This window comes from Chelonia mydas, chromosome 15 (assembly GCF_015237465.2).
Source record: "Chelonia mydas isolate rCheMyd1 chromosome 15, rCheMyd1.pri.v2, whole genome shotgun sequence".
NCBI classification, from domain to species: Eukaryota; Metazoa; Chordata; order Testudines; family Cheloniidae; genus Chelonia; species Chelonia mydas.
In genome coordinates this window covers 29,487,780-29,513,107 of record NC_057856.1, presented here as the reverse complement: position 1 = coordinate 29,513,107, position 25,328 = coordinate 29,487,780, and the positions used below count along the sequence as shown (strand labels likewise).

Sequence of the window (25,328 nt, the reverse complement as noted above, 5' to 3'; positions counted from 1 at the left end):
AATCTCAACTGGTTTTAATGTTTGTCTGAGGGAGATTGGAAGCCACGCAGGCACCAGTTCACTTCAAGGAAACCCTGCAAAAGCAGCCCCAGTTGGCAGCTCCTATCACCCAGTACCTCAGTGCTGACCCCACTGGGCAATTGAGGAGGAGCCCTACAGGGAGCTCGTCCAGCCCTGTTAGCTGGCATGATGGCAGTGGTGGGCTTGGAGGGGCAGAGCGTGGGAGGCAGGGAGGGGTCAGTAAATCAGGGATTGAGGCTGGGGGAGAAATGACAGGGCCCGGGGGACTTCATCCCCTTGCACTAGCTGAGCACATTTGGTGGCTGCCCTGCCCCACCCAGTACACTGTCGTTAGTATGGAAAGACAGCAAATGCTGCAGAACCCAGCCAGGCTGCCCTGCAGCCCCGTCTCATGCCTGTTTCCTGGCCTGGGGTCAGGAAGCTCCAATCATCCCCTTCAGAGCCAGGGTTCTCCGGGTGCTGCATTTCCAGGGCGCACTTGGAGCCAGCCGCAGCCTTTGGAGCCTTAGCGTGTTCCAAGCTGGAAGGAGACCCAAGTGCAGCAGCCGTGCATGCGAGCCACCCACCCTGTGAAAGGCGCATTTTGCTAAGTACACACCGGTGCTCCAAGACCCCTGCACGTGGGACAGGCCTGCTGCACAGTCCCCGCCCTGGCTGTCTCCGATCCGGAGGGCAGCTAATGAAAACAGGCCCTGTGTCTCTCTGCAGCTTCGTCCCAGGCCCAGCGGCTCCGTCCCGGGGGCAGGGGCCTCTGCACAGGGCCAAGCAGGTTGTGCGGAGCAAGCGCCAGGAGGGTGAGAGCTGACAGGCTGCGGTGGGCTCAGGTCACGGCTTGTTAATAAAGGCTAATGAAGAATAAAACATCAAAACAGGGACTGGAACTGCGTGAAATCATTCAAAAAGGTGCTAGCTGCTAATTAACGAATTACAGCCCCGCCTGGGTGCTTTGTTGAACAGCAAGTTGAGTGTCCTAGCTGCGGGTTTCAGGGAGCGAGCTCAGGGGCTGCCTTTGGCTTGCCCGTGTCCCCTACAGCACACTGATGGACTTCCCCTTCCACATACGCTAGACCTAGAGAGCAAAGGGGCAGCCCCCGAGGGGGCCTCGTCTGCACAGCCGCATCCCCATGAGGGCTGGGGACAGCTGAGAGGAAGCCCGCAAAACCCATACGCCAAGGTGCAGCCAGACCTGAGGCCGGATAGTGTCCAGCATCTGCTGGGAGCTCTGTCAGCCCATCCCCAGCACCCAGCCCTGCTCCTGTCTGCACAGCTCTGGGCCCCAGCATTGCACATTGCAGCCACGGGCCTGCCTGACCGCACAGCCAGGCCAGCGAGGGTTTCCCGGGAAGCACGTGGCACCTTGCCAACCATCGCACAAAGGGTTAAACTGTCCCACCACCAAATATTTACAACCTTGAAAGCAAGAGCAACTTGGCAGCGTGGAGACCAGGCTACCCTGGGAGCCGATACAGGGAGGGGAGTGGAGGGCAGCTCCCGCGGCAGGCTGAGGGGCACAGGCTGGGCCACGTCCTTCCCGATGCACACGCTGATGCACTGGCAGGCTACTGGCATGGCCTCTGGGAGGCTTTGCCCACCACCAGGCTGGCACGGTGGGAATGGCATTGCTTTGTTGATGCCAATGTATTGAGCTAGTGTGAATTTCTAGGCATTTCCCTGAGTGATGGGCGGGGGGGCTGAGGGAGGCAGGCAATAAAGAACCCCAAAAAGGAGGCTGGCTGCATTGAGTGCCTAGAGCAGCGCAGCACTTCCCAGTATATGGGACGTGCCCCCAAAGGGGCGTGGGGTACAGACGTACCCCTCAATAGGGCTCCAGACGTACCCCTCAGTAGGGCTCCAGGGTCTCCGCTTTAGTTTAACAGAGAAAGCCCATCCCTAGCTGTTGTGCTTGCAGAGCCGTGAAGCAAGTGTAACTGACACAAAGACATTTGCCAGAGTTGGAAGAGAGCCTGAAACCAAAGCTCTGAGGCAGGAACTGTCCCGTTCTTTTAATCAATTCCTAAGCCAGAAGGGACCATCTGATCACCTAGCCTGACCTTCTGTGTAACACAGGCCGGAAAATTCCTCCTCTCCACCCCAGTTACCCCTGTCTTGTGCCCAAATACTTTAAAACATTTCAACCCTTAGGAGACTACCAAAGCGTCACCAATGCCCAAGGCCCCTGCAAGGGCAGGGTACTGAATAGCAGGGATATACCCGGGCAATCCTAGCTGGTGATCCATAACCCATGCTGCAGTGCAAGGCAAACCCCCAGGTTTAAATGAGCGCCACGGAGGATACATTGCTCACTACTCCCCTGTGCTCCAAGTAGGAAAGGCCAGGGAGACTCATGCTATGGAGATCCACAGCAGGGGCAGACTGCAGGGTGTCTGCATCAAGGCATCTGGTCCTCCTCTCCAGCAGCACATCACAGGGCTGCCCCAGCCTGCCATGACCCCGAGAGGGTTTGGAGCCACTAGCTGGGGAGCGGGTGTGTCCGGGGAGGTTTGCCAGGGCCAAGCACGTCACTAGATGCTGTGTAAACATCCCCCTCCACAGCTCTGCCAATGCCCAGGCCCCACTGCATCACTGACACCCCTCAGGCCCAGCATATCCCCCCCAGCTGCAGTGCCCAGCTCCCTAGAGTGCCCCAGAGCCATGGACCCTCCTTGCAGAAACCAGCCCCTGGGAAGGCAGCGAGAGGCAGATTTTACAAGTGGCTCCTCTGGGTATAAACAAGACAAAAAGCACCCCGAGAACAGGCTGGGCCAGGCACAAGGCTCTGTTCAAGTGCATTCCCTCACCAAAGCAACCCCCAGATCAGGATCAGCCTCCCTCACCATCCCATACCAGCCCCACAAACCAGGGGTAGAGTGCAAAAGCCCCATTATATAGCCAAGACCAATCCCACAATGCATTGCAGATTTAAACAAACAGGAAAACTACTTTTAAATACAACAGTGTTCTCCACAGCACTCCCATGAGACCAAAGATACAAAGATGAACAAAGAAAATTATAAACGGGGGAGTAGGGTTTCCAGCTCTGTCCCTGCAGTCTGTGTGAAAGGAAAGGGCTGAACCCAAAGTTGCTATGGTTCACGTACTAACAACCAAGTCAGAAGGGATTAGAACCAGCCTGCCACCCACCCTCATTCCACAGCTCCCGGGCTGCTCGCCAAAGCATAGGCCAGCGGCCTGACCCAAAAACTGGAAGTCAAGTAGGGTTGCCAAGCCTCCAGGATTGTCCTGGAATCTCCAGAAATTAAAGATTATGGCATGTGATGAAACCTGCCATGAATACATCCAGCCAAAACTGGCAACCTTAGAATCAGGAATTTCTCATTCTAATCCCTGCTATGATACTAACTCCCTCTGCCCTTGGCTAAGTCACTTTCTCTCCCTGGCTCAGTTTCCCCATCTGTATAGTGGTGCAAAGCTTTACCACGGAGCTGTTAATTAGAGATGGCTTGAGGGATGTTTAGTCTGGCTCCGCACTTTGTGGCTAGAGGCCATCTCTGCAGCGCACATGCTTGGAACTTGGGAGGTATTTTGGGCAGCCATGGGCTTGCAAGACTTTCAAGTATTGCAGTTTGGGCTTGGAGATCTGCAGTGGCTGCATTTCACTAGCGTCTTTTACAAGTGTACCTGTCTTCTCTCGCAGTGTGTGTGCGTGTGTATCTGTGTGCATGCATGTGCGTATCTGTGTGCATGTGTATCTGTGTGCACGTGTATCTGTGTGCATGTGTGTGCGTGTGTATCTGAGTGCACATGTGTATCTGTGTGCGTGTGCATATCTGTGTGCACGTGTGTGTGTGCATGTGTATGTGTGAGTGTATCTGTGTGCATATCTGTGTGCACATGTAGCTGTGTGCACGTGTAGCTGTGTGTGTGTGTGTATGTATCTGGGTACATGTGTGTCTATCCAGGTGCACGTGCGCATGTGTCCATTTTCCAAACCCTGTGTGCTTCCCAGCAATGTTCGGGTCTGACTTTGCAGGGGCTCTTGGCTGGTGTCCCTCTGACGTTTGCTTTCTCCAGCTCATCCATCTCAGGGGGTCCTGTGAAACATTGAGTTCTGCCTGTAGGCCTCTCTCTCACGCTTGCACCCTGCAAACCTGTGCCCCTCACTGCCTCCTCATTACAAAAGGGCCACGTCCTGTCCTGCCACTCCCCCCTCTAGGTGCTGCCAGGTGCAGGACTCCAGCAAAGCACCTACCCCAATCCAGCTCTGGCCAGCCTCGCAGGGCCACAGCGGCAGCAGCTCTCCCTGGGAAGAGCTAAACCATCCTTGGGAAGAGCTAAACCATGTGGCTCTGAGTGGGCTCGTTTGAATTACAAACCGCACAGGATCAAGGGGAGGTTTAAGGCTGTTTATTGGGGCTGTTGGCACACCCGGCCCTGGAGACTTCTCTTGCCCTCCCTGGCTTGTACACACAGACAGTAAAAGGACCCGTAAACCAGCCTTTAAAGGCCCCTTGTAAAAAAACCTCCCTATAAAGATGCAGAGCAGGATGAGCGCAGTGGGCCTGGGGAAGGCAGAGCTTCCTGTCCAGATCAATCCTGCAGGCCTGCTGCAAACGCTGATCCTTCCACTGGCACATCCTGCCTCGCAGCAGCCTCGGGAAGGGGCAGCTTCAGAGATGCCCTGGCTAGAAGGGACCATCCTGACCGTCTAGTCTCCCCTCCCATTTAACCCAGGCTATGGGATTTCCCAGGAGTAATTTCTGGTTGAACTAGTGCAGGTCTTTTAGAAAAACAGCCCAACTTGATTTCAAAAGGGCCCATGTTGGAGACTCCACCACACCCCCAGGTACGTTGTTCCAATGGTTAATTAGCCCCAACCCCTCCCGCTGCATTAAAAATGTACACCTTCTTTCTAGCTTGAATTCATCCAGCTTCAACATCCAGCCCCTGAATCTTGTTCTTTCTGTGCTGGACTGAAGAACCCTCTATTATCAAATTTCTGTTCTACACGTTGGTACTATAGACTGGGATGGCTGCCCCTTAGCCTTCTCTTTGGGAAGGTGAACAGTCAGCATCTTGAGACTATCACTATAAATCATGTTTTCTAATCCTTTCATCATTCTTGTGGCTCTTCTCTGAACCCGCTCCAATTTATCAACCATCTTCCTGAATTGTGGACGCAGGAACTGGACACAGCGTTCCAGCAGCCATCGCACCAGTGCCAAATTCAGAGGTAATATGACCTTGCTACTCCCACATGAGATCCCCTTGCTTATACACCCAAAGTTCACATGAGCCCTTTGGACCACAAACGTGTGCTGGGAGCTGTTCAGCATGATCTCCAAGTCCTTTTCAGAGTCACTGCTTCCCAGGATAGAGTCCGCCCTCCCCCATCCTGTCAGTATGGCCAAGGCCTTTGTTCCTCGCTGAATGTCTTTACAATCGACTGTATTAAAATGCATTTTGTTTGCTTGTGCTCAGTTTACCAAGCAATCTAGATCGCTCCGCATCACTGAGCTGTCCTCTTCAGTATTTTTCACTCCCCCCAATCTGTGTCCTCTGCAAACTTTACCAGTGTTGAGTTTACGTTTTCTTCCAGGTCACTGATAAAAATATTAAATGGCATATGGCCAAGATCCAATCCCTGCAGGACGCCGCTAGAAACACTGCCACTCGATGATTCCACATGTGCAATTACATGTTGTGACTGATCAGTTAGCCAGTTTTTAATCCAATTAATGTGTGCCATGTTAATTTTGAATTGTTCTAGTTTCTTAATCAAAATGTCAGGAGGTATGAAGTCAAGCGCCTTACAGAACTCTGGGTATATTACATCAACACTATTACCTTGATCAACCACATTTGTAATCAAAAATGATATCAAGTTAGCTTGACAAGATCTATCTTCTATAAACACATGTTGATTGGCATTAATTCTATTACTCTCCGATAAGTCTTTATTAATCGAGTCTCATATCAGCCATTCCATTATTTTGCCCGGGACTGATGTGGCTTAGCCTAGCCTCGTAGCCCCTCCATCACTTGGCCCCGCCCAGATCCACCAGTCCATGTATTTAGGCAAAGCCCATCGCCAGCCCAGATCATAGGATCTGGGGGTGGGCACCATGGGGAGGGCCCTGCAGGAAGATCCAGCTTAGCTGTTCTACCAGACACTGTCCTAGCAGTGGCTTGGCTCAGACGCTCTCACAGAACTGTGGTTATCACCAGCTGGATATGAAGGTGGGTCCAAGCTCTTCCAGCACCAGGCAGGGATGCCACACGGACATGGCTCTAGTATACTGAAGCCTAACTAACCATTAGTACATTGCCCTCATGTTGCACTATTCCCTGGAGGACCTCCAAGTGCTTTACAAAGGGAGGTATCATTAGCCCCATTTTACAGATGGGGAAGCTGAGGCATGGAGGGGGCAGTGACTCAGAAAGTTCAGAATAGAACCCATCAGTCCCTGTTCTATCCAGCAGATCATGCTGCAAAGCAGTAAAGTGCAAAAGGCTGACCTTGAGCAAATTGCAGACCTGATAGGTCTGGATTAATAGCTGCAAGGGTTTGACACCCCCTCCCCCCGGGGTCCTGGGAACACAGAGTCCCATCAAGGCAGGCTCTGCACGTCTTCGGCCTTCTGAGAGAGAAACACTCACTCCAGGCACTTTGTGTGGGAGGGGGGTGCGGGGGGGGGTCTTGCAGAGGAGACCTCAGACACTGAGCCAGCCTGTTCTGTGATGAAAGCAGGCCTTGGTACAGCCCATCCCCTCTCCCTTGCCAATCCCCCGAAGCCGCGTGGATTTTGTCGGGGTGCTGGTGGACGGACGCGGATGGCCAGAACCTCAGCTGGTGCCAATGGGCCTCGGCCAATGACTGCAGAGGAGTTCTGCTTCCTTACACAGCCGGGACTCTGGCCGAAAGGTGCTAAGAAGAGAAACAGCTTGTTAGTTATTGCTGCAGCGCTGCCAGCCCACTCCCCTGCAGCCAGCATGCGCCGAGGAGCGCTCTCGGTCCATAATACGCCTTCGCACCGGCACATCCCACTCCATACACAGCCCCGCCCTGTGCTGACACAGCGCATCCTTCCCCATTGCTCCGGCTCCCGGGGGTGCTGCAGCCCTGCGCGCCCCAGAGCAGAGCTGCAGGGAAGCTGCCATTGATCCATTCATCCATGCTGCAAAGGGAGCCCGGAGCGGGGGGCTGGGAATTCTGTGAGGTGGGAGCTGTGGCTGGAGCGAAGGGCCCTGTCTCACCCTGCAAGGAGAGCTCTGCGTGCAGCTAGCAGGGGCAGCTGCACGACTGCTGAGGTGTTTTCCCCCCACAGCCCAGGGCCGGCTCTAGGCACCAGCAAAGCAAGCAGGTGCTTGGAGAGGCACATTTGCAGGGGTGGCATTTGGGCCTTTTTTTTTTTTTTGCTTGGGGGCCGGCCGTGCAGGTGCTCACCCAGGTAGACGCTGTCCTGGCCCCCAAGCTGATGCCAAAGTCCAGGTGGAGAGCCACAGCGGGTGGCCAAAGCTGGCCTCGGGACGGGGGTCCAGCAGCAGCAGCGAGGGGGGTGCCCTGGGGCCGCTGTGGTTCACGCCGCTGGCCGCAGCCGAGCCATCCGGCGGGCTCCGACACGTGGAGCATGGGACACTCGGGCTGGGGGCCGCCCCGTGGGGCGCACGGAGCTGCCTGCAAGTACTGCAGGGTGGCCGCCCCCCAGCGCCACAGCCGGGGCTGGGCGAAGTGGCCCGAGCCGCCCAGGGGCTGCGGCAGGGCAGCCAGGAGCAGGAGCAGCAGCAGGTCCATAGAGGGGACCAGTGCCCAGGGCACTGCTGTGCGGGGCTCGCGTCCTGCTCTCCGGGGCTTCGCTCCCTGCCAGCCATTCCCTCTGGGGCTGCCCTGCCCCGGCTCCTCAGCCCCCTGCTGGGGCAGTCCCCCCAGCTCTGGCCTCCCGATTCCCGGCCGGTCCTGGAGGCAGGAGCCCAGGCTGGAGGGACCTGGGGCTGAGGTGCACCCCGGGAGCCCCGCTGCTTACCCCAACCCTGCCAGCACTGGACTGGCTGGAGGCAAGGGGGGAGCGGGCAAAGTCGGGGGGAGACCCAGAGCTGGGGCAGCAGGGGGTGCGGGTGGTGGGGTGGGAGAGCCCAGGGTTGGGGCAGCAGGGAGGAAGTGGGGGAGCCCAGGGCTGGGGTGGGGGGCAGCCAAAATTTTTTTTGCTTGGGGCGGCAAAAAATCTAGAGCTGGCCCTGCCACAGCCTGATCTCACCCACACCAGCGTTATGGAAAGAGAGAGGGAACAGCATCAGCCCCTGAGTCTGGGGAGCTAATAAAGCCCCCAGCTGCCTGTCTCCCCAGAGAAGGAGAGTGGAATAAGCGGAAATGCTTCCAGGCCAGCTATTAACCTTTAAAAATGTGTGTGTGAATTTAGTGCCAGTGAAAGGTGCCAGACTGACAGCCCTGGAGGCCAGACTGCTCAGCCTGTCTCTAGCCTCCCAGCTCACAGTGCAAGTAGCCGCCAAGCCGGAGGAACCCCCACCAGGGCTGCATTTCTGGGAAACGCCTCCCCTTCTTTCCACCAGCACAGGTGCAGCTAGCCATGGCAGGCGGCGCTAGTGTAGACAGGGCAGCAGAGCGCGAGCCGGTGTCGGGTCACTGAATGTGGCTCAGACCAGGGCGAGGTAACACAGTGCGGGTCACGCCGGCAGCCAGCCAGCATGAGCCACTACTGCACTAGTGAGAACATTCGAGTCCCCAGCCCAGACCCAGGCCAGGGCTGGGCTGGAGAGAGGGGTCTGCCTTTTGCAGAGCCCACCCCACCCCCAGCCTCTGCTCACACAGCCCAGAGGGGACGGTCTCAGCAAAGAGGCTTTGGGCTCGGGGGGTGATCTGGGGCGGGTGGGGGCCCACCCGGGAGGCTGCAGTCACCGAGACATTAGTGATAAGTCTATGCAGCGCACGTCAGCGAGCCTCCCAGCCCAGGTCGATAGAGGTGGCTAGCGGGGCTGATGCTAGCAGTGTCTAGACAGCGCTTTGATGTTGTGATTCACTCGGGCGATCGGGCTCTGAAGCCGAGGGATGGGGGGTGGGCTACAGAGCCCAAGCTCCAGCCCTAGTCTCTGGGGTGGGAGCTTGCTGCCGGGCTGTGTAGACGTACCCTCTGAGGCTCACGTGGCTCCTGTGTTTGACAGTAAATCTGACTAGACCCATTGGGGAAATGATGACCCAGCTTTCTGGTCAGTTTCCCCTAAGAGCCTCCCAGTGCAGAGGTGCTGAGCTGGGGGTTGGCTAGCTGGGCTGGGAAGAGCGAAGAGACGTCAGGATTTCTCCCCTCGGCGTCTGGGGAGACCGCACAGGCTCTGGAGGACAGTATTTCCAACCTGCAAGCTGGCAAGGCCAGTCGGCAACGACTCCGCAGGATGCACTCAGCCAGAGTCTGGGCATCTCATCGGAAGGGATCACTCCTTCCCGCGTGGCTCAGTGGCGCCAGAGCCCCAGCCCCCCGCCTCCACTGAGGTCCCTCTGTTTCCTCTTCCACACGCTATTCCACAGGCGCTGACTTTTGGTTTTGCTGGTGGATGCTCCTCTCCACTCCCTCTCCCCATGTGAGCGGCACACAGGACCACAGGGGCGGGGGGTGGAAAGAGGCCACGCAGGGGCGGGGCTTTGGGGCAGAGCCTCAGGGGGAAAGAGGCCACGCAGGGGCGGGGCCTTGGGGCGGAGCAAAGGTGGAGTGGGGGCGGGGCCACAGTCCAGGTGCCGGGGCCCACAAAAGATTAATCTGGCCCTGCGGGTGCTGAGCACCCCTATTTTTTTCAGTGGGTGCTTGAGCCCTGGAGCACCCACAAAGTTGGCGCCAATGCACTACTCCACTGCTCGGCTTCACGCTGATCTCATTGGAAACCTCCATTCCTCGTCTTCTCACCTGAGCCTTCCTTCCCACCCGGCCGGTCCAGTGCAGCTCATGCTGCATCCCCAATGCCCATTGAGCCCCTTCCCTGCCTTAGCTCACTGTGTGCATCTCCTTCTCTCCCCTTTCCTGCCTCTGGAGCTCCCAATCTTCTAACACAAGCGGGTGATGCCAGTGAGCCAGGCTGCCTAGCGCAGCCGAATGGGCTGGATGGACATCTCTGGAGAACATCAGTATTAACAGAGGCTTCCCACAATGCATCTCACCCTTTGCTGGGTTTGGTCAATCCTGGCCTCTCTGATGAGTCTGATAATAAGGGAGCCAGTTAGGGCCAGGTTGTCAGAAAAGTCTCGTGCCCAACGAGCATCTAGCCCGCAACGCTGAGTTCTTCCTGAAATCTGGACACCGCTTTTGCTGCTAACCGGTCCGGCCCTTGGGACCAGGAGGGATGGTGATTTTTTGTGATGAGGTGCTTGTCTTCCAGGCATGACCCAAAACGCTGGACACTACCAGAAACAATAGCACAGGGCTCTTCAAACACCAGAGAGCTCCTTTCTGCAGCAGGCTCAAAGCTTTCTGGAATCTCGGGTTGGAAATTTCGCAATCTGGACCAGAGCGTAGTGGCACCAGTTACCGTCTGCGGGACAAAGGTACATTTAAGTCTAAAAACAAGTGCCATGCTGCTCCCAGGGAACAACGGAGAAAGGCAGCAGTTCTCTCCTGCTACGTGTTGCTTTTCCTGCCATATTTTCTGCCTCTCCCTTCACCTTCCATTCTGCCATAATTGCTCCTTGTTGCACCTCTTTGTCCCCTCTCTCCTCTTGACACACGCGCTCCCAACCACCTCTGAATTTTAATCACACTCACACTTAAAATTTTAATGATAAATCCTGGAGTCACACTTAAAGCACTCTCAGATCCCTCTGACAAGTTGAAAGGCATTATGGAATGTAAATATTTACAACTCCACCTGTAGAGACAGCTCAGCCCTCCTCACTGGATTAGAATAATATAGATCACAGCGTTAATAATACATAGCTATATTAAAATTGAACCACAGGCAGATATTACCTACAGAAGCACTGAATTATGGATAGAACTTGTCCCCAACTTTTTGTTTTTAATTAAAACGCCCCTTTCACTAATGCCATTAAGAAGTAGCTTAGATTTTTTTTTTCTTTTTTCTTTTTAAATAATGCAATCCTACAGCATTTAGCTTGTGCTGATGAAACATCTTTGAAGTTCCATGAATTGCTAAGGTAATTGAATAAAAAAATATTTACAAAAAGAGAGAGCGTGAGAGAGAAAGACTCTGCCCTCTAAACCTAAATCCTAATGAAATCACCTTACCACACCGAGGAGAGTGACAGCCAGGCATTGGATTTGTGCATATTCCAATAATCCTAAACCTATTAGTGTGGAGACACCATACGAACCACATGTTACGGATTAAGACCAAAAAAAAAGCTCAAACAAAAACTGAAACCTCCCTTTAATTGCTGTGGAGAAAGTGCATCGTCCTCTCCTCTGGGCCTGTGCCAAAATGTCTATAAGACAAGTCCAATGGATGCTTTCCATCTGATGGCTCCCAGGCATCTATCCGCTAGCACGTGGATTCAGGATCTCTGCTTTATGGGACATGGCATCCTGACGTCAGGGCAAATGCATCACAGGATGCAAATTGCGTCACAGCTCCCTGCAACGGCATTTTTGAGATTGTCCAACATCCTACAAGTCCCTAGCTCAAAAGCAGTAGAGACTGCCCATCAAAATCAGGCCCCTCCCTGGGAGCTGGCAGGGACGATGACTCCGGTATTACTGTAGGGATGTCTAGAGTGTGCCTGATGTGACATTATACAATGAAATAGCACTGCAGGAGGACAACACCAGACCTACTCCTCACACGGCTCTTCAGCCTGCATGGCGGCTGCAGCATGTAGCAGATCGGGCTGGAGAGAGGCATTAGAATTTAGCCACCTCCAGCAAGTCCCTATTCCAGTGCAATGAATGTGGCACAGAAGGTGGACTCCAAAATGACTATATTAACCTCTTAGAGTGAGCACCAATCGCAACTCTTCCGAGTCACCCGTATCACAACCTGGGAGAACTGTTTCCTGTAACACACTTCAGATCTGGCTCAGATCCTCTAGTGGGAGCAAACAGAAAGGAAGCGACATAAAACTCCGATGCCGTTCTATAGAGGTTCTTATCCTGCACCCCTCACCATAGTATCTGAGCTCCTTCCCGTAGCGCATTAAGCCACGTGATATCGACATGATGCTGATCACATAAGATCAGGTTCCTATTAGAAAAGGATTCTCTGCACTTTGACATCTTTAAACCACGATTTGAGGACTTCAGTAGCTCAGACATAGGTTAGGGCTTTGTTACAGGAGTGGGTGGGTGAGATTCTGCGTTGTGCAGGAGGTCAGACTAGACGATCATAATGATCCCTTCTGACCTTAAAGACTCTGAGTCTCTGAGAAGGCCAGCTGAAGCAGACACCCTTGCACTCTGAGCAGAAGATGGGGAGGTTTGTGATAGCTCTTAGTTTCTGGGGGAGCTCATTCCAGAGTGTAGGACTAGCCCCCTGAGAAAGCTGAATCTCCTGATCAGATGAGCTTTACCCTTATTGTAGAGTAGGGTGATCAGCTGTCCTGATTTGATAGGGACAGTCCCAATATTCGGGGCTTTGTCTTATACAGGCACCTATTACCCCCTACCCTGTCCCAATTTTTCACACTTGCTGTCTGGTGACCCTATTGTAGAGTTCAATTGTGCCAGAGGAGCCACGTTATCAACCACAGTCCATATCCCTGCGGTTCAGGCAAACTTTCATGGATCCTGGGCCCAGGCCATGGAGTGCCTTGAAGATATGGGCCAAGACCTTGAACTGGACCCACTGTTCTCGGCAGGTGTGACATGTTCGCCCTAGCCAGCATCACAGAGGAGACGGGCTGCAGCATTCTGGAGTTTCCTAGCCACTGAAGCATCATGCCCTGGTACATTGCCGGGCAGTGAGCCAGCCAAGAGGTGACGAAGGCATGAGTAACTACAGCACCTGTGAATCCCTGATGCCACTGAATACACTGAGATGCCCTGGCTAGAGGTGCTACAGAAAACAGCCAGGTTAGGCAGACAGCGAGAGGGGGCAGGTAGCCAGAGATCTCTTTGCTCTTAATCCCAGCCAGCAACCAGGTGTCAGGGATAAGGTCCTGCAGCTGCGCCCGCTCTGTCTCCAGCCAGCTTAGTGAGCACAACTGGGCGGCACCAGCTGCGTGGCCTGACGGACCGCCTGCCTGACTGGCTGAGGAAGCTTGTTCTCAAACCCAGCTGCAGCAGAGGCTCGCTGGATGCTCAACGCCCACACCCACGTCTCCCGCTGCTCCCCTTGCTTTTGCCCTAGGCCTGTCCCACACCTGGTCTTGCTCCAGGCTAGACCCTGCCCCTGGCCTTGTTCTAGCCCTGTCCCAGCCTCACTCCTGCCTGCCCAGACTCTGGTTCCAGTCTTCGGCTCCGACTCCTGGCTCTGCCTCAACACTTGCCTCTGGCATTTGGACGCTGACTCTGGTTCTGGCCCTCGCTCTGCCCACTAGGCCTGAACACCCATGACCCAACCTCTTGACACCAGGGTTTTCTGTGTGGTCAGATCTCAAAGCACTGTTTTACCTTTTGCTAACTGATTATCAGAACTATGCTCAGGGATCTCTCCAGCCACTGCTAACATGCAGCCATCTCTTGTGCAGAGTGACCGCTGTAACAGCACGCAAGAATGCTACCCAACAGTTTAGGATAGGAAGTGAAGAAGAATTTTGTATCCAGTTGAAACTGCAGGGGGAGTTGAGGCCGGCAGACTGTAATTACGCTAGCTGGAATCTGGCCGAGGCATCAGGGCTAACGTCCTGGCTCCCATGAAAACTGCCTTGGGGCAATCAGCACATGGTCAGGCCCTTGGTTTTACATCTCCTCTGGAAGCTGGCTCCTCTGGCGGTGCAGCAACCCCTCCCACCATGCTGGGACACGGGCGTCCTGTTATTAATGCACTAACATGGTATAAAATACTTTGTTAGCACTTTCCTTGGGAATAATTTGGCCTACAATAATGACAGAGGCTTTCCAATTATCTTGCTGTGTGCAGATATTAATGGAGATATTAATTTTATATAAGCGCCTCTTTCCACCCTCAAAAACCCTATGATTATTTCAAAGAGGTTTGAGAATAAAAATGGGAAAAGCTCACAAATTCCAGCGTGCTGGCTCTGAGAGAGGCACAGCTCAGGCTGAAGGGTGAGTGGGTAGGGGAGTAGGTGGATGGATTTGAACTTTTATTGTTTGAAAGGCGCGCCTGATGAAACACTAACCTAGGCAAGTTTTAGAACTCCCTGCACAGTGCTAGAGCTGTCTTGCAAATCGAATCTGTGCATACGCTCCAGAAAGGGTAATAAGTGGGACCCTCTCCAGCCAGCACCTAGTGCCCGAGCTAGCCTTTCAGAGCCATGGTGTTTCTTTTGCCAGGATCGGTTTCACAATGAACAGAGCAATTTCCAGCAGGTTCCCTGCAGGGGAGTATTTTCGTAGTGCCCTGATAATGACCATGAAACTTCCTATGTATCCCTGGCTCCCATGACAATACCCTCCTGAACACAGTGTGCTGATGCAATCAAGCACCCGAGCCACTTTCATCCCTGGAGTAAGAGGGTGCAACTCAGTTGAAGTTGACCGGCTACAGTCCATTCCCTCTGGGACCCCATTTGGGCCTTCCACACAAAGGCCAGCTCTAACATGTCCCATTTGCCCCTTTCCACAATCCTGAGCAGGAACAGCTGAGATTACTATAACGACGGCTGGGACAGAGATCCTACTGAGATGGCATCAGCATGTGCCTAAGGATGACACTGGTAGACTGGAGAAGGTTTCTGGGCCCATTCTGCTTAGAGCCGAATAACAGTTTCACCGGGTGCAAATGAATTCTAAGCCTCCCGCAGACCTTAGCGTACAAAGTGAGTCCTGAAGAAAGCTTCCCTTTGTATTCATTTCAGCTCCACTCCTTCTCCCGTAAAGTGGCTGTCCTCCTGACGCTGTATCCTCAGCAGAGCAGAAAACCAGACCAAGCAACCCACCACGCATTTGGTAACACTGCTATTCTAGAGGCAAAGGACAGGGCACCCTGTTTATTGGCATTGCAACTACCAGGGGTAGAAATCATCTGGATTTGTGGAAGCAGGATTTCTCACTGGCCAGCAGGTCCTGTGAACCCCTCCTACCTTGCAGCCAGTTTGGGCTGGGTCACATCTTAGATGGGAGGCCTCCAAGGAGCACCTATGTGCTATAGGATGTCACTGAAGAATTGCATCTACAAGTGCTGCATCAGTGTCCCAGCATGGAGGTAGAGGGTGCTGGGCCCAATGTGGAGATAGATAGATAGATAGATAGATAGATAGATAGATAGATAGATAGATAGATAGATAGATAGAAAGCAGAGGTCCTGCCCACTTCTGGTCATTTGGTCACATGACAGACATTTGTGGCTCTCTGAGATGTAGCAGAGCTGCAGGCTGGAGTGACAGACGTGAGAAGTGCTCCGAGACCCTTAGCTGAAAGTGCTCCGAGACCCTTAGCTGAAAACAAAGTTCCCAGGGCAGCTCGGTCTCCGTCCTTCAGGCCCAGCGATTGACTAGGTTCTGAACTGAGCCCGCTCAGCCCGGGCATGGACGGAGAGTTCTGTTTACAGGGAACAACAAGGCAAGCGCAGTCCTTGCTGGCAATGCAGGACATAAACGTGCAGCGGTGGGACTGTCTCCTGAGATGAGGGGAGGGGAAGAAATCTGTTCCTCCCACAAGCTCCTGGAGCTCAGGGAGTGCTGCCTGGAATGGTGCAGCGTGGGCTGTCAGATCCCACAGGAACTGAGCCCAGGGCAGGTGCCAAAACAACAAACAGCACTGGCCAGAAAAACAGTCTGATCCACCAGCATTACCGCAGTGCTGGGGCTGGCTACAGATGGGGTGTGCATCCCATAACTAAGGCTCTGCCCCAAGGAGCTTACAATGGAGCTGGAGAAATACAGATGGGCACCACATCAATGCATGTAGCAATTAATAGTTACACAGTTACGCAGACAACCAGAGCCAAGAGCAGAGAGGATCCCAGAGATGAGCAGCACTGGGGAGCTAAGCAGAAGGAGTGGGCTTTAAGGAAGAACTTTTTTTTTTTTAGGAGGCCTTTTAAAAGTCTCAATCCAAGATGTGCAGAGATGGGCATCTGGCTATGATTATTGACAACCTCCCCTTGAAAAAGAAATGCTCCATTAATGGTCCATGATACCGGAGGGTGGATTTTCACCCACAGTGCAGAACAGAATGATTACTTACTGGAGAATGCTGTAAGTTTGGGTCCGTTCTTTTTGCTAACGGTAAGGGCGATGTGCATCAAAGGGCATCAGCCTCTCCCAGGAGCTGGAGTGATTCCAAAGTTCAATGCTTGAGACATCGCCTGATGCAGAGATCGCTCCGTGACCCCAGGCTTTAGTTTTCTTTTAGCTTGTTTTTTTCAGAAAGCTCCTGAGTCCCTCGTCGATTTCAGGTTGCTTTTCCTCACTCATTTATTAAAAGCTAATTGAGCTCTGAGCAAGCTGTGGCTCTCAAGGATGGCTCAATAATAGGGGGAATGTATCAGGAGGATTTTTGGCTCAGCTCCTCCATTATGTCTAATTGCAGTTTCCACCTTCTGAGCCGGTGGCATACGAGCTTCCCGTCCTCCTGTTCCTTAATTGTACCTGTAATGTACTGTACCATCCACTGGTACCAAAATGATAATTGCAACATCGATCTTGCAAAAAAATCACTGCAGAAAACATGGTCTTTTGCATTTTTGCACGAAGGTGAAGGGCAGTTCAGGCCGTCAGTTGAGGGGGGCAGAGAATGCAGATCTGATTGCTGTTCCTGGGGATGTTTAGACCTCCTTTTTGTTCCTCTCCTCCCCTCCAGCCAGGGGGAAGGATGAACTGCCTGGAACCAGAGCCCCGAACGCTAAGCCCAGCACCAAACTTTTCTGAGGTTTAAGAGCATTTGCTTTGCCTCTCTCTTCCCTCCCCCCTTGGCCAGCCGTTCTCAGCAGGAATCCTAAGTGTTGGTGTGTCCAGAAAACTTCCTGAGCGTGAGATGGATTTGATCAACAGAGGGGCTGTTTCCCACAGGGGAGGCCCTGATGATGGGACATTTAACACAGGGCTGGACCCAGCATTGGAGGAAGAGACTGTGAGAAGCAGCCCAGCCCCCACCTGGGGCTGGAATACAGCCCAGCAAGGGCTGGGTGGCGAGACCAAGGCGGGGATGGAGCATTTGCCAGGGGTGAGCTGAGGGGGCTGATCCCAGGCCTGCTAATGCCCCAGCACAGACGACACCCAAAGGGTAACGCTGGTGAGGGGATATGCTGCCTTTCAAAGTGCTCCCTGCCAGCCTGGGAGACTGAAGCCTTCCCGTCAATGGAGAGTCACCAGCCGGCAGACTGGGAGATGGGGTGAGGGCTGTATGGAGGGGAGCTGGTATTAGCGACAGCTGACACATGGCTGGGCTGCTGTCGGACTCAGCCTTGCGCTCACCATCTGGATTCTCTCTCCGCCAGCTGATGAGACCCAAGCAGAAGTAAAACATCGAGGGCCTTGTTCTCCTCTTTTCTACACAGGTAACGCCACTGGAGTCCCTCCTGGTGTGAGTGGGGAATCAGGCCGGTGGATTTGCCTCCCAATCCATGCCCTGTGTATTCCATGGAGAAAACCCACCCGGGGCCACAGAATCTCAGCGGGTCGCTTTTTACACATTACATTTTTAGCTCTGGGGGCTGCGAGGGAAAACCTCTGAACCTGAGCTGACGCAGGGCTGCCTGTCCGAGTCTGCACCCAGCTGGCAAAATGCTCTGGGAAGTGCCAACGGCCGCCTTCCAACTCTGAAGCCTAACGATGACCATTGGAGTAGCACCACTGTTAACTAGTTCACTGGTGATCATTTCAGCAGACACATCCAGCCTCTGCACTGCGCCCATCCGTGGTGGACGCTGGAGCTGGATGGAGCACGCCCAGACCCTCCTGGAAGCCGAAGACCCCCGTCTCCTGCCCGTTTCTCTCCTTCCATTTTCTGGACTATCCTTTCTCTATTTTTTCTGGTTTTAAGGAGAGATGTCCTGCAGGATCACCTTGCCCTTGGAGCATGCTCAGACCCGGTACTGTTGCTCCAGGTCCCTTCCCCACCCCAGGCCCAGCCTGCCTGGGACACCAGGCCTGTCCCATGCACTGACCCCTCACACGGCCTCATGACAAGGGTCCCAAGGCACCGGCATCAACGCATCAGGCAGGAATGGCCAGCAGGGGCTCACCCGGGGGAGGAGAGGCTTGTGAGCCCCCACCCCTTCAGTGCTGCAGCCTATACAGGGAGGGGCTTTGGGGCTGATCTGCCCCATTCCCTGCCCCATGGGTGCTCTGCCCCACGCACCCAACATCATGCCCTGCACCCCACTGGCCACTAGGACTGCTAGCCTCCCCCCGGCACAGGGACAGGCTCCCATGTGCCTTGCAGTGAGTCTGGGCCCCTGGCAGAAACTCTCAGCCCCAAATCTCCCCCTCTCCTTGCCCAGCAGTTAGTGCTGCTCCCAAATCCCTCTACAGTTCTGTCCCTGAGCACCCCTGCTGCTCCTGCAGCTCCTGCCCGCACCCCACAGGCTGGGTGTTGCTGGGGGGGAAGCAGAGGTGATGTGCTGTCCGCACTGCTCACTGAATGCATCCGATGAAGTGAGCCGTAGCTCACGAAAGCTTATGCTCAAATAAATGTGTTAGTCTCTAAGGTGCCACAAGTCCTCCTTTTCTTTTAGAGGGGGCAGAGTCGCCCTGAGCTGAAGGGCTCTTTCTGCTCCCCCGGCACACCCCCCCACGGAAGGGCGTTGGTGGCTGGGAGAGAAGGCATGTCCCTTGCTCCCTGCTGCAGCTCTGACTGGCTGCTCTTCCCCAGGAGGCGGGCAGTGGGGAAAGCGGGGCTGACCTTTGCCAGAGCTGGCAGCGTTGTGGGAGGGCAGGGCATCGCCCCGCCAGGGAGAGACTGGCTGGGTGTCTGCGGCGCTCCTCGTGACCGGCAGCCAGCGGGGCCGCAGGAGCGCAGCGCAGGGCCAGCAGGCTGCGGCAAGGTAATGCCGTGCGCGGGAGGGGTGCCCCACATTCAGAGGGATCTAAATAGATTTGCTTTGCTTTGCTTTCTCTCTCTCTCTTTTTTCCCAGATTTAAACTTCTCTCCAGGATAATGGAATAAAGACACGAAGCACCTAATTTTCATTGGGGGACAACAGACGCAATGGTATATTTACCCAGTCATACCATTATGAAATCCTACAATTAAGGCTTCAATCAGATAAATGCAATTACATAATACGATCTTATACGATATAATTAAAAACATCTGCAATCAAACCGAAGCCGATGGTACAGTAATCCTTAATCAGAAATTACCCACCAGCAGCTCCAGTCTGAAGGCGCAGTGCTGGCGTTCCAGCCGACCACGAGGAGACATTCAGTTGGGAAGCCATGGGGCTGTATCTGGAGGGAAGAGACCATGCAGGTTAATTCATAGAAATCAAACCAAAGCACCCGTTGCAGCCCAGACAAACGCAACCCCGGTGCATGCAAAGGAGCTGCCCCCACGCCAGATTCTGCTTTCGCTAGCACGGGTGTACACCTAGAATAACTCCGCTGAAATCAATGGAGTCCCTCAGGATTTCGACTGCAGAATGTGGCCCTTGTATTTCAACAGGCAGCGCGAACTGGGTCTACAAGCTGTAGCTACAGGGTGGACAGTGGCAGGACAATGATTGTTCTACACACAGTTGCCCAGACTTTGCACCATCATGCACTTCATTGGCAACTAGCCAGGAGACCAAGGACCAGGGTTAATTTGCATCTTAATTTACCTTCATTACAAATAAATGCACCCATCCAGAGCGTTGGCTGGGGTGCTGCTCTGCCTTCGTAGCTGGAGAAGAACTGCTCGTTGTTGGGAGTGGACACAATAAAACCCTGCTGTTGATCAGCTCTGTCTTGACCCTCCAGCTGCAGCAGGGACGGTAGGACTGTGTCAACTGTCTTCGACCCCGAGGCCACTTTACTGCCACCCCAGAAATTGGACTCATGAATCCTTTATTATTCAAAAAAAAAAAAAGTCTCAAGTAATTCAAAGCAACCAAACCATCAAGTGCACAATGCTGCACTTCCTCCGGTCCATCCGAAAATTCAGCACCACACAGCCCAGGTTGACACCAGCCTATGCCCCAGTGAATGATACAGATCAGTAGGGGATCAGGACTTCCTTCGCTGGCAGGAGGCAGAGATGGAAGGAGCCATGCAAATGCAAGGGCCCTGCAGACTTTTCCAAAACATGGCCAGAAATCACGGAATCTGCATTAATGTCCTTACTTCAGAAAAGCCCAGAAAGGGCATGTCTTAGAAACGCTTTGATGTGGGAGACTTCTGTTGCCTTCTGTAATGTCTTCTTCTGTGAGACAAAATGAAATGGGAAAGGTCCAAGACAGATGGATGCTCATCTGACCCATTCACTTATTAAACCGCCCGGTAAATACCTATAAGAAGCTCTCCAGAATGAATGCGCTCTCTCTTTTCCTCTGAGGCAGAAAACAGAGAAGCTCAAGTTGCAGAGAGAACACTTGACAGGCACTGCAGAAAGATCTTGCAAAGCTCAGACGTAAAACCAGGGAACAATGTTAACGACAACCAACTACGTTGACTGAAAAACCAATGGGCGACGCACAGTAATTCCTGTGCCAGTTGTCGGAGCAGTCCCAAGAGGATCTCTGCTGGGGACGAGCCCTGTGGGCCCAAACCATGTACCCCAGGTTGGACTGATCTGCCCGTGCTAAAACTGCCCAGAAACCAGGGGCAGATGAGGTCACACGCTCAGGGCTCTGGCATGGCTCCCAAGAGCTTGCGCCGTGCCAGGGGTGAGGGCAGAGAGGGATCAGCCCAGCAGGGGTGGTCAGAGATCTTGTTACAGCTGCCAAGGGTGGTAGGGAGAGCGTGCAGAGCAGCTGCATATGCTGCACCTGGAGTAAGGGCTGGTGAACGTCCGGAGAGCATGGCCATATCCCCCACATGCCCTTCTGGGCAGTGTGAGCCCAGCCTACGTAGGGCTAAACCCTTTAGGGAGTGGAGGTGTTTGCAGGAGCACACCCTGGGCTCCTACAAAGCCCCATCCCTGCTCAGTTTAAGAGCAGTGCAGCAGGGAAAAGCCAGCCCCCTGACTAAGCCCCTCTGGAGTGGAGCTCTTCTCTGACAGAGAGCCCAGAAAGGCAACCACCGCCCACCCCTCCCCAAGTCTCTGCATCCCCTGACCTTCCCAGCCAGCTACATGCGCTCTGTCCCACACAGATCCAAAATACAAATAAGACCCAGCACTTTGCATCTACTGATCTCAAAGCACATGACAGAGGAGGTCACTATCATTATCCCCATTTTATAGATGGGGAAACTGAGGCACAGAGGAGTAAAGCGACTTGCCCAAGGTCACCCAGCGGGCCAGTGGCAAAGCTGGCACAGGACCCAAGTCCCCAGAGACCCAGTCCAGTGCTCCATCCACTAGGCCACATGGCTGGAAGGTGGCAAGAACATGACTGTCTTGGTTTGATGGCGGGGTCCTGCTCTGCAAGCCAATTTAGGCAGCATCTTGGCACACACGGGGCCCTGGTTACCTGGCTCCCCGTGCGAAGATGTTATTTATTTTAAAGAGTCCCAGTGGCAGCACAAGGCGGTGAATTCAGCCTCTGCTGGGCCGGCGCTTGGCATATCGGAAATGCTGTCTGCTAATGGAGGACTGGGTTTGCCCTAGCTGGAGCAGCAGAGTGACACACCTGGAGAGCATACATGTGAGGGGGCGGGATTGCTTAGCATACACGCTCCACTCTCTCCAGGGTCATCAAGACTCCATTTCCCAGTGCACACTGTCGAGAACCAGGAATCCTTCCGGCACCACTCTGCTTTTTCACCAGGGCCTGGCAGGGAGTGATTAAGAATCAGTGCCCAGCCCCTGGCTCTGGGCCCAGACCCCTGCCGGCTGGTACCAAATGAAGATAAATGGGATGGATGGCACATTAGCATCCATTAATGCAACTCCCTCACCAGGGACTGGTGGAGAAACTTCCTGACACTGCGGGCCAAGAAGCAGAGACGAAGCTTCACACGCAGATGACTCTTCCAATAACGACGCTAAGAAAGCGGAGCGGGCCTGGCTGAGAACAGAGTCTCTGTGACCCAGAAGGGAGCGCTTTTGCTGGAGATGAATGGCATGAGCAACTGGGCCTCTCCGAGAGCCAGCCCAGGAATGGGATGGGAACCCTCTCACCTCCAAATCTAGCAGCGGGGCTCTGCCCCAGATGACTACAGTCCTTGCCATCTGACAGCCTGTAGCAAATGGATTGGGGGTGTTATGTGCTAGGCCTGAGTGGACAAGTGTCCATGTCAGAAAGTCACCAGCAGGCTCAGCAGAGAGGCCAAGGATCGAGCTTCCTGCTTCCCCTTAACTGTGGTCCTTCCGAGCCAGAGTTGGGGCACATCAGCAGTACAGCAGTGGTGGCAGCTTGCTTTTGCTACTGTTACTGTGGAGAGGTGCAAGGACATCAGCCTGAAGGGGGAGAGGAGCCAGAGATGCCTTTAATTCCATTAGGGACTTGGCCATTGCCAATCTATTATACTTGGAAGGTGCTCCTGGTGACGGGTGGCAGTACAAAACCTAGGGCATAGGTAGCTAGATAGAGGGGATGTCTGGGGATGGATAGATAGATAGATAGATAGATGCATATGGTGAAACAGACACAGACCTTTAATTGGTGTGACGCTGGGACACAGACTCAAAAAGTTGCTCACCTTCCTCACTCCCTCCCCCACCCAAATGTGAGCAATGTGATTGTCATGCAAGCTCACCGGCTGTGGGCTGGCCCCTGGGAAAGATGGAGTGTCCTGCTGGTTTAGGGATGTATGGCGAGTGGCAGCCAAGTAGAAAAAGATGGCTATTGGCTCTGGGGAGTCCCAGCACATACATGGGAACTCGTTGAAAACACAGCAGAGAGCCCTGGCTTGCTGGCAACACGCTGGGGATCATTTCAGGTGCGATGCAGATTTTCCATTGCTCGTCCCTAACCTTGGCAACCTCAGCTCCGTGCTGCAGTAGGCGAGAGAGACTCTGGCCATTCATTTCAATGCTGTCTCCCTAACATGCCCCCTGTTGGTTGCACGTGGGGGTTCATCAGACAAATGAGTCCCTGAGCTATTCATAACCAATTTGGGGCAATTCTAACGGAGCATTGCAGGAGGGCACTGTCACAAGATCAGTGTCTCTAGCGTTTCAGATGAATGCCTCAGCTCTGCCTCTAGGTTTCTGGCTGATAAACTCCACGGCTTTGCCTTGGCATTCATCTTGCAGGGAGGCCATTACCGTGCAACACAGCGCAAGTGGGAGCAGTCACCGATACACAATTATACCGGCTATTACAGGGAGTAAAAGGTGGGGGGGGGGAGAGAAAGGGAGCACTAACGTGCCTTGGCAGAGGGCTAACCTTGACAAGAACAGGAATAGCAAAGGAGACTGCTGAAAACTTACCCAGACTTTGCAAATAGCTAAAGAGAGAGAGACAAAAAAGGAGGTCAGATTTGAAGCCAAGGCCAAGCTTGAAAGGATCCTTTTAATCATAAAAGTCCAGCAAACTTCTAAGAAATCTGTGTCTTGATCTGGTGCAATGTGCTACTGCAGCATCGACTTGATATTAAATTTGAATACACTGGAGGGAACAAGGGCAGGGTGACCTACAAGGCCGTGCCTCATCTCCACAGCGGTGCTGTAATACAATCTCCTTCCTGTTCTAGGAGTGAAGGGCTCTTTCTGTTGCTCTGGCTGAGAAATTACTGCTCTGAAATAGCCTGTCCTCTTTCGAGTAAGTTGATTTCTGATTAGCTAAAGAGCAGAAACAGCCTGTTCTCTGTTTTCCTCAGTAGGCAGCTTGGCCATCACGGTGCTTACAGAAAGCACGTGTGACTCCGTACCAGGGCAGCGCTAATTATAGGTTGGCTACATGGCATCAATAAGTGTAAAGTAAGTGGGTGGGCGATAGGACTGAGAGCTAGGACTCTGGGGTTCTATTCCAGACTCTGCCACTTCTTACACCTACGTGCGACGTGTGCATTGCTTCCTACTCCAGTAGCATGGCTACTGCAGGGTAAGTGCCAACTATTGCTACCACTGGATGGAGCTACTCCGTTAGTTCAAGTGGGAGAGCTCCATGTTCTGGTACTGAAGTTTCTGGGTTCAGCCCCCTTCTGATGACCCATGAGTAAGTCTCTGGGCTTTGGTTCTTCCCCTTCGGTAACATGGCCCCAGTCACATTGACCATATCAGACAGCTGTTGTGAGGAATAATGAGTGTTTGTAAAGTGCTTTGAGATCTTCTGTTAGAGAAGCTGTTCCCTTGTTAATCGCTAGGTATAATTATCATGGGGAGTTGAGCAGGCAGTCTGGTGCTGTCGACGAGCTCATGTCCCTGTACTGATGAGCAGTTGTTCTAATCAACAGCAGTCTCATCAGGAGAACAGGCCGCCATGGAAAGAGAATGTTCTCCCACTTTGCACTCCTTTGCGTGCATATGATATTGTAGCAAGAGACCGTTATCCTGGCACCAAAGCCACGTCTGCTGCCATCTCTTCATTAACATCATCATTAGGTATTGTTTTTGGAAGCTAAATCTAACGTCAGCGTCTCTGTATTATTCTGAGGGCAAGTAACACCTGTTCCTGTCTCAGGAGCTGAATAAATTGCACATTTTGCTGGCAGATGTGCACACAATGAGAAGAGAAGCTGATAAACAAAACTGCATTCAGGCAAGGTACAGAACTAATTGTTGGTTGTAAAAAAAACAAACAAACAAACTAAAAAAGGATTGCTCTTTTGCCTTCACATTTTGAGTTTCCTCTGAGACTAACGACCCTCCTGCAGCTCCCAGAGAACAGGACTGGCTTCTTCACTGGCTTCTTCACTGCATCCCATGTCTGCTCAGCCCTTAGACCCGGGCCTGGATTCTGATCTCATTTGCGCTCTATAACTCCGTGGACGTCAATGGAACCGTGAAGCTTCACACTAGTGTAAATGGAGACAGAATCTGATCTGAGATCTCTACCTGGAAGAGTTTACAAATGACACAAACAACAAGGGCTGGGTTGCAATGGCAGCCTAGGACCTGCGTGGTGCTATTTAACCTGGCCATATGGCTTGTTACTGCCACACTTTTTGCTTTAGAGGTTCGGGGGTCTATGCCCTGGTGACTCCTTCCTTAACACTTCTTTGACTCTGAATCCTGATCTCGAGTCTTATTTTTTAAAGGCATTTGGCACTTGAATGAGAAATGTCTCCCTCACAGTTAGCT

The 25,328-nt window shown here is 53.3% G+C and overlaps 1 protein-coding gene across 1 annotated transcript in view; it reads right to left on the bottom strand.

Annotated features, from left to right (window-relative positions):
* Positions 1-5,678: 5,678 nt before the first annotated feature.
* MVK (mevalonate kinase) overlaps positions 5,679-25,328 on the bottom strand; it is a 68,960-nt gene continuing 49,310 nt past the window's right edge. Inside the window, exons 10-11 of the mRNA XM_037878981.2 lie at positions 19,368-19,450; positions 5,679-6,907 (exon numbers count right to left, since the gene is read on the bottom strand). Coding sequence (XP_037734909.1) covers positions 6,826-6,907; positions 19,368-19,450 — 165 coding nt within the window. The 3' untranslated portion in view covers positions 5,679-6,825. The remainder of the gene's footprint in view (positions 6,908-19,367; positions 19,451-25,328) is intronic.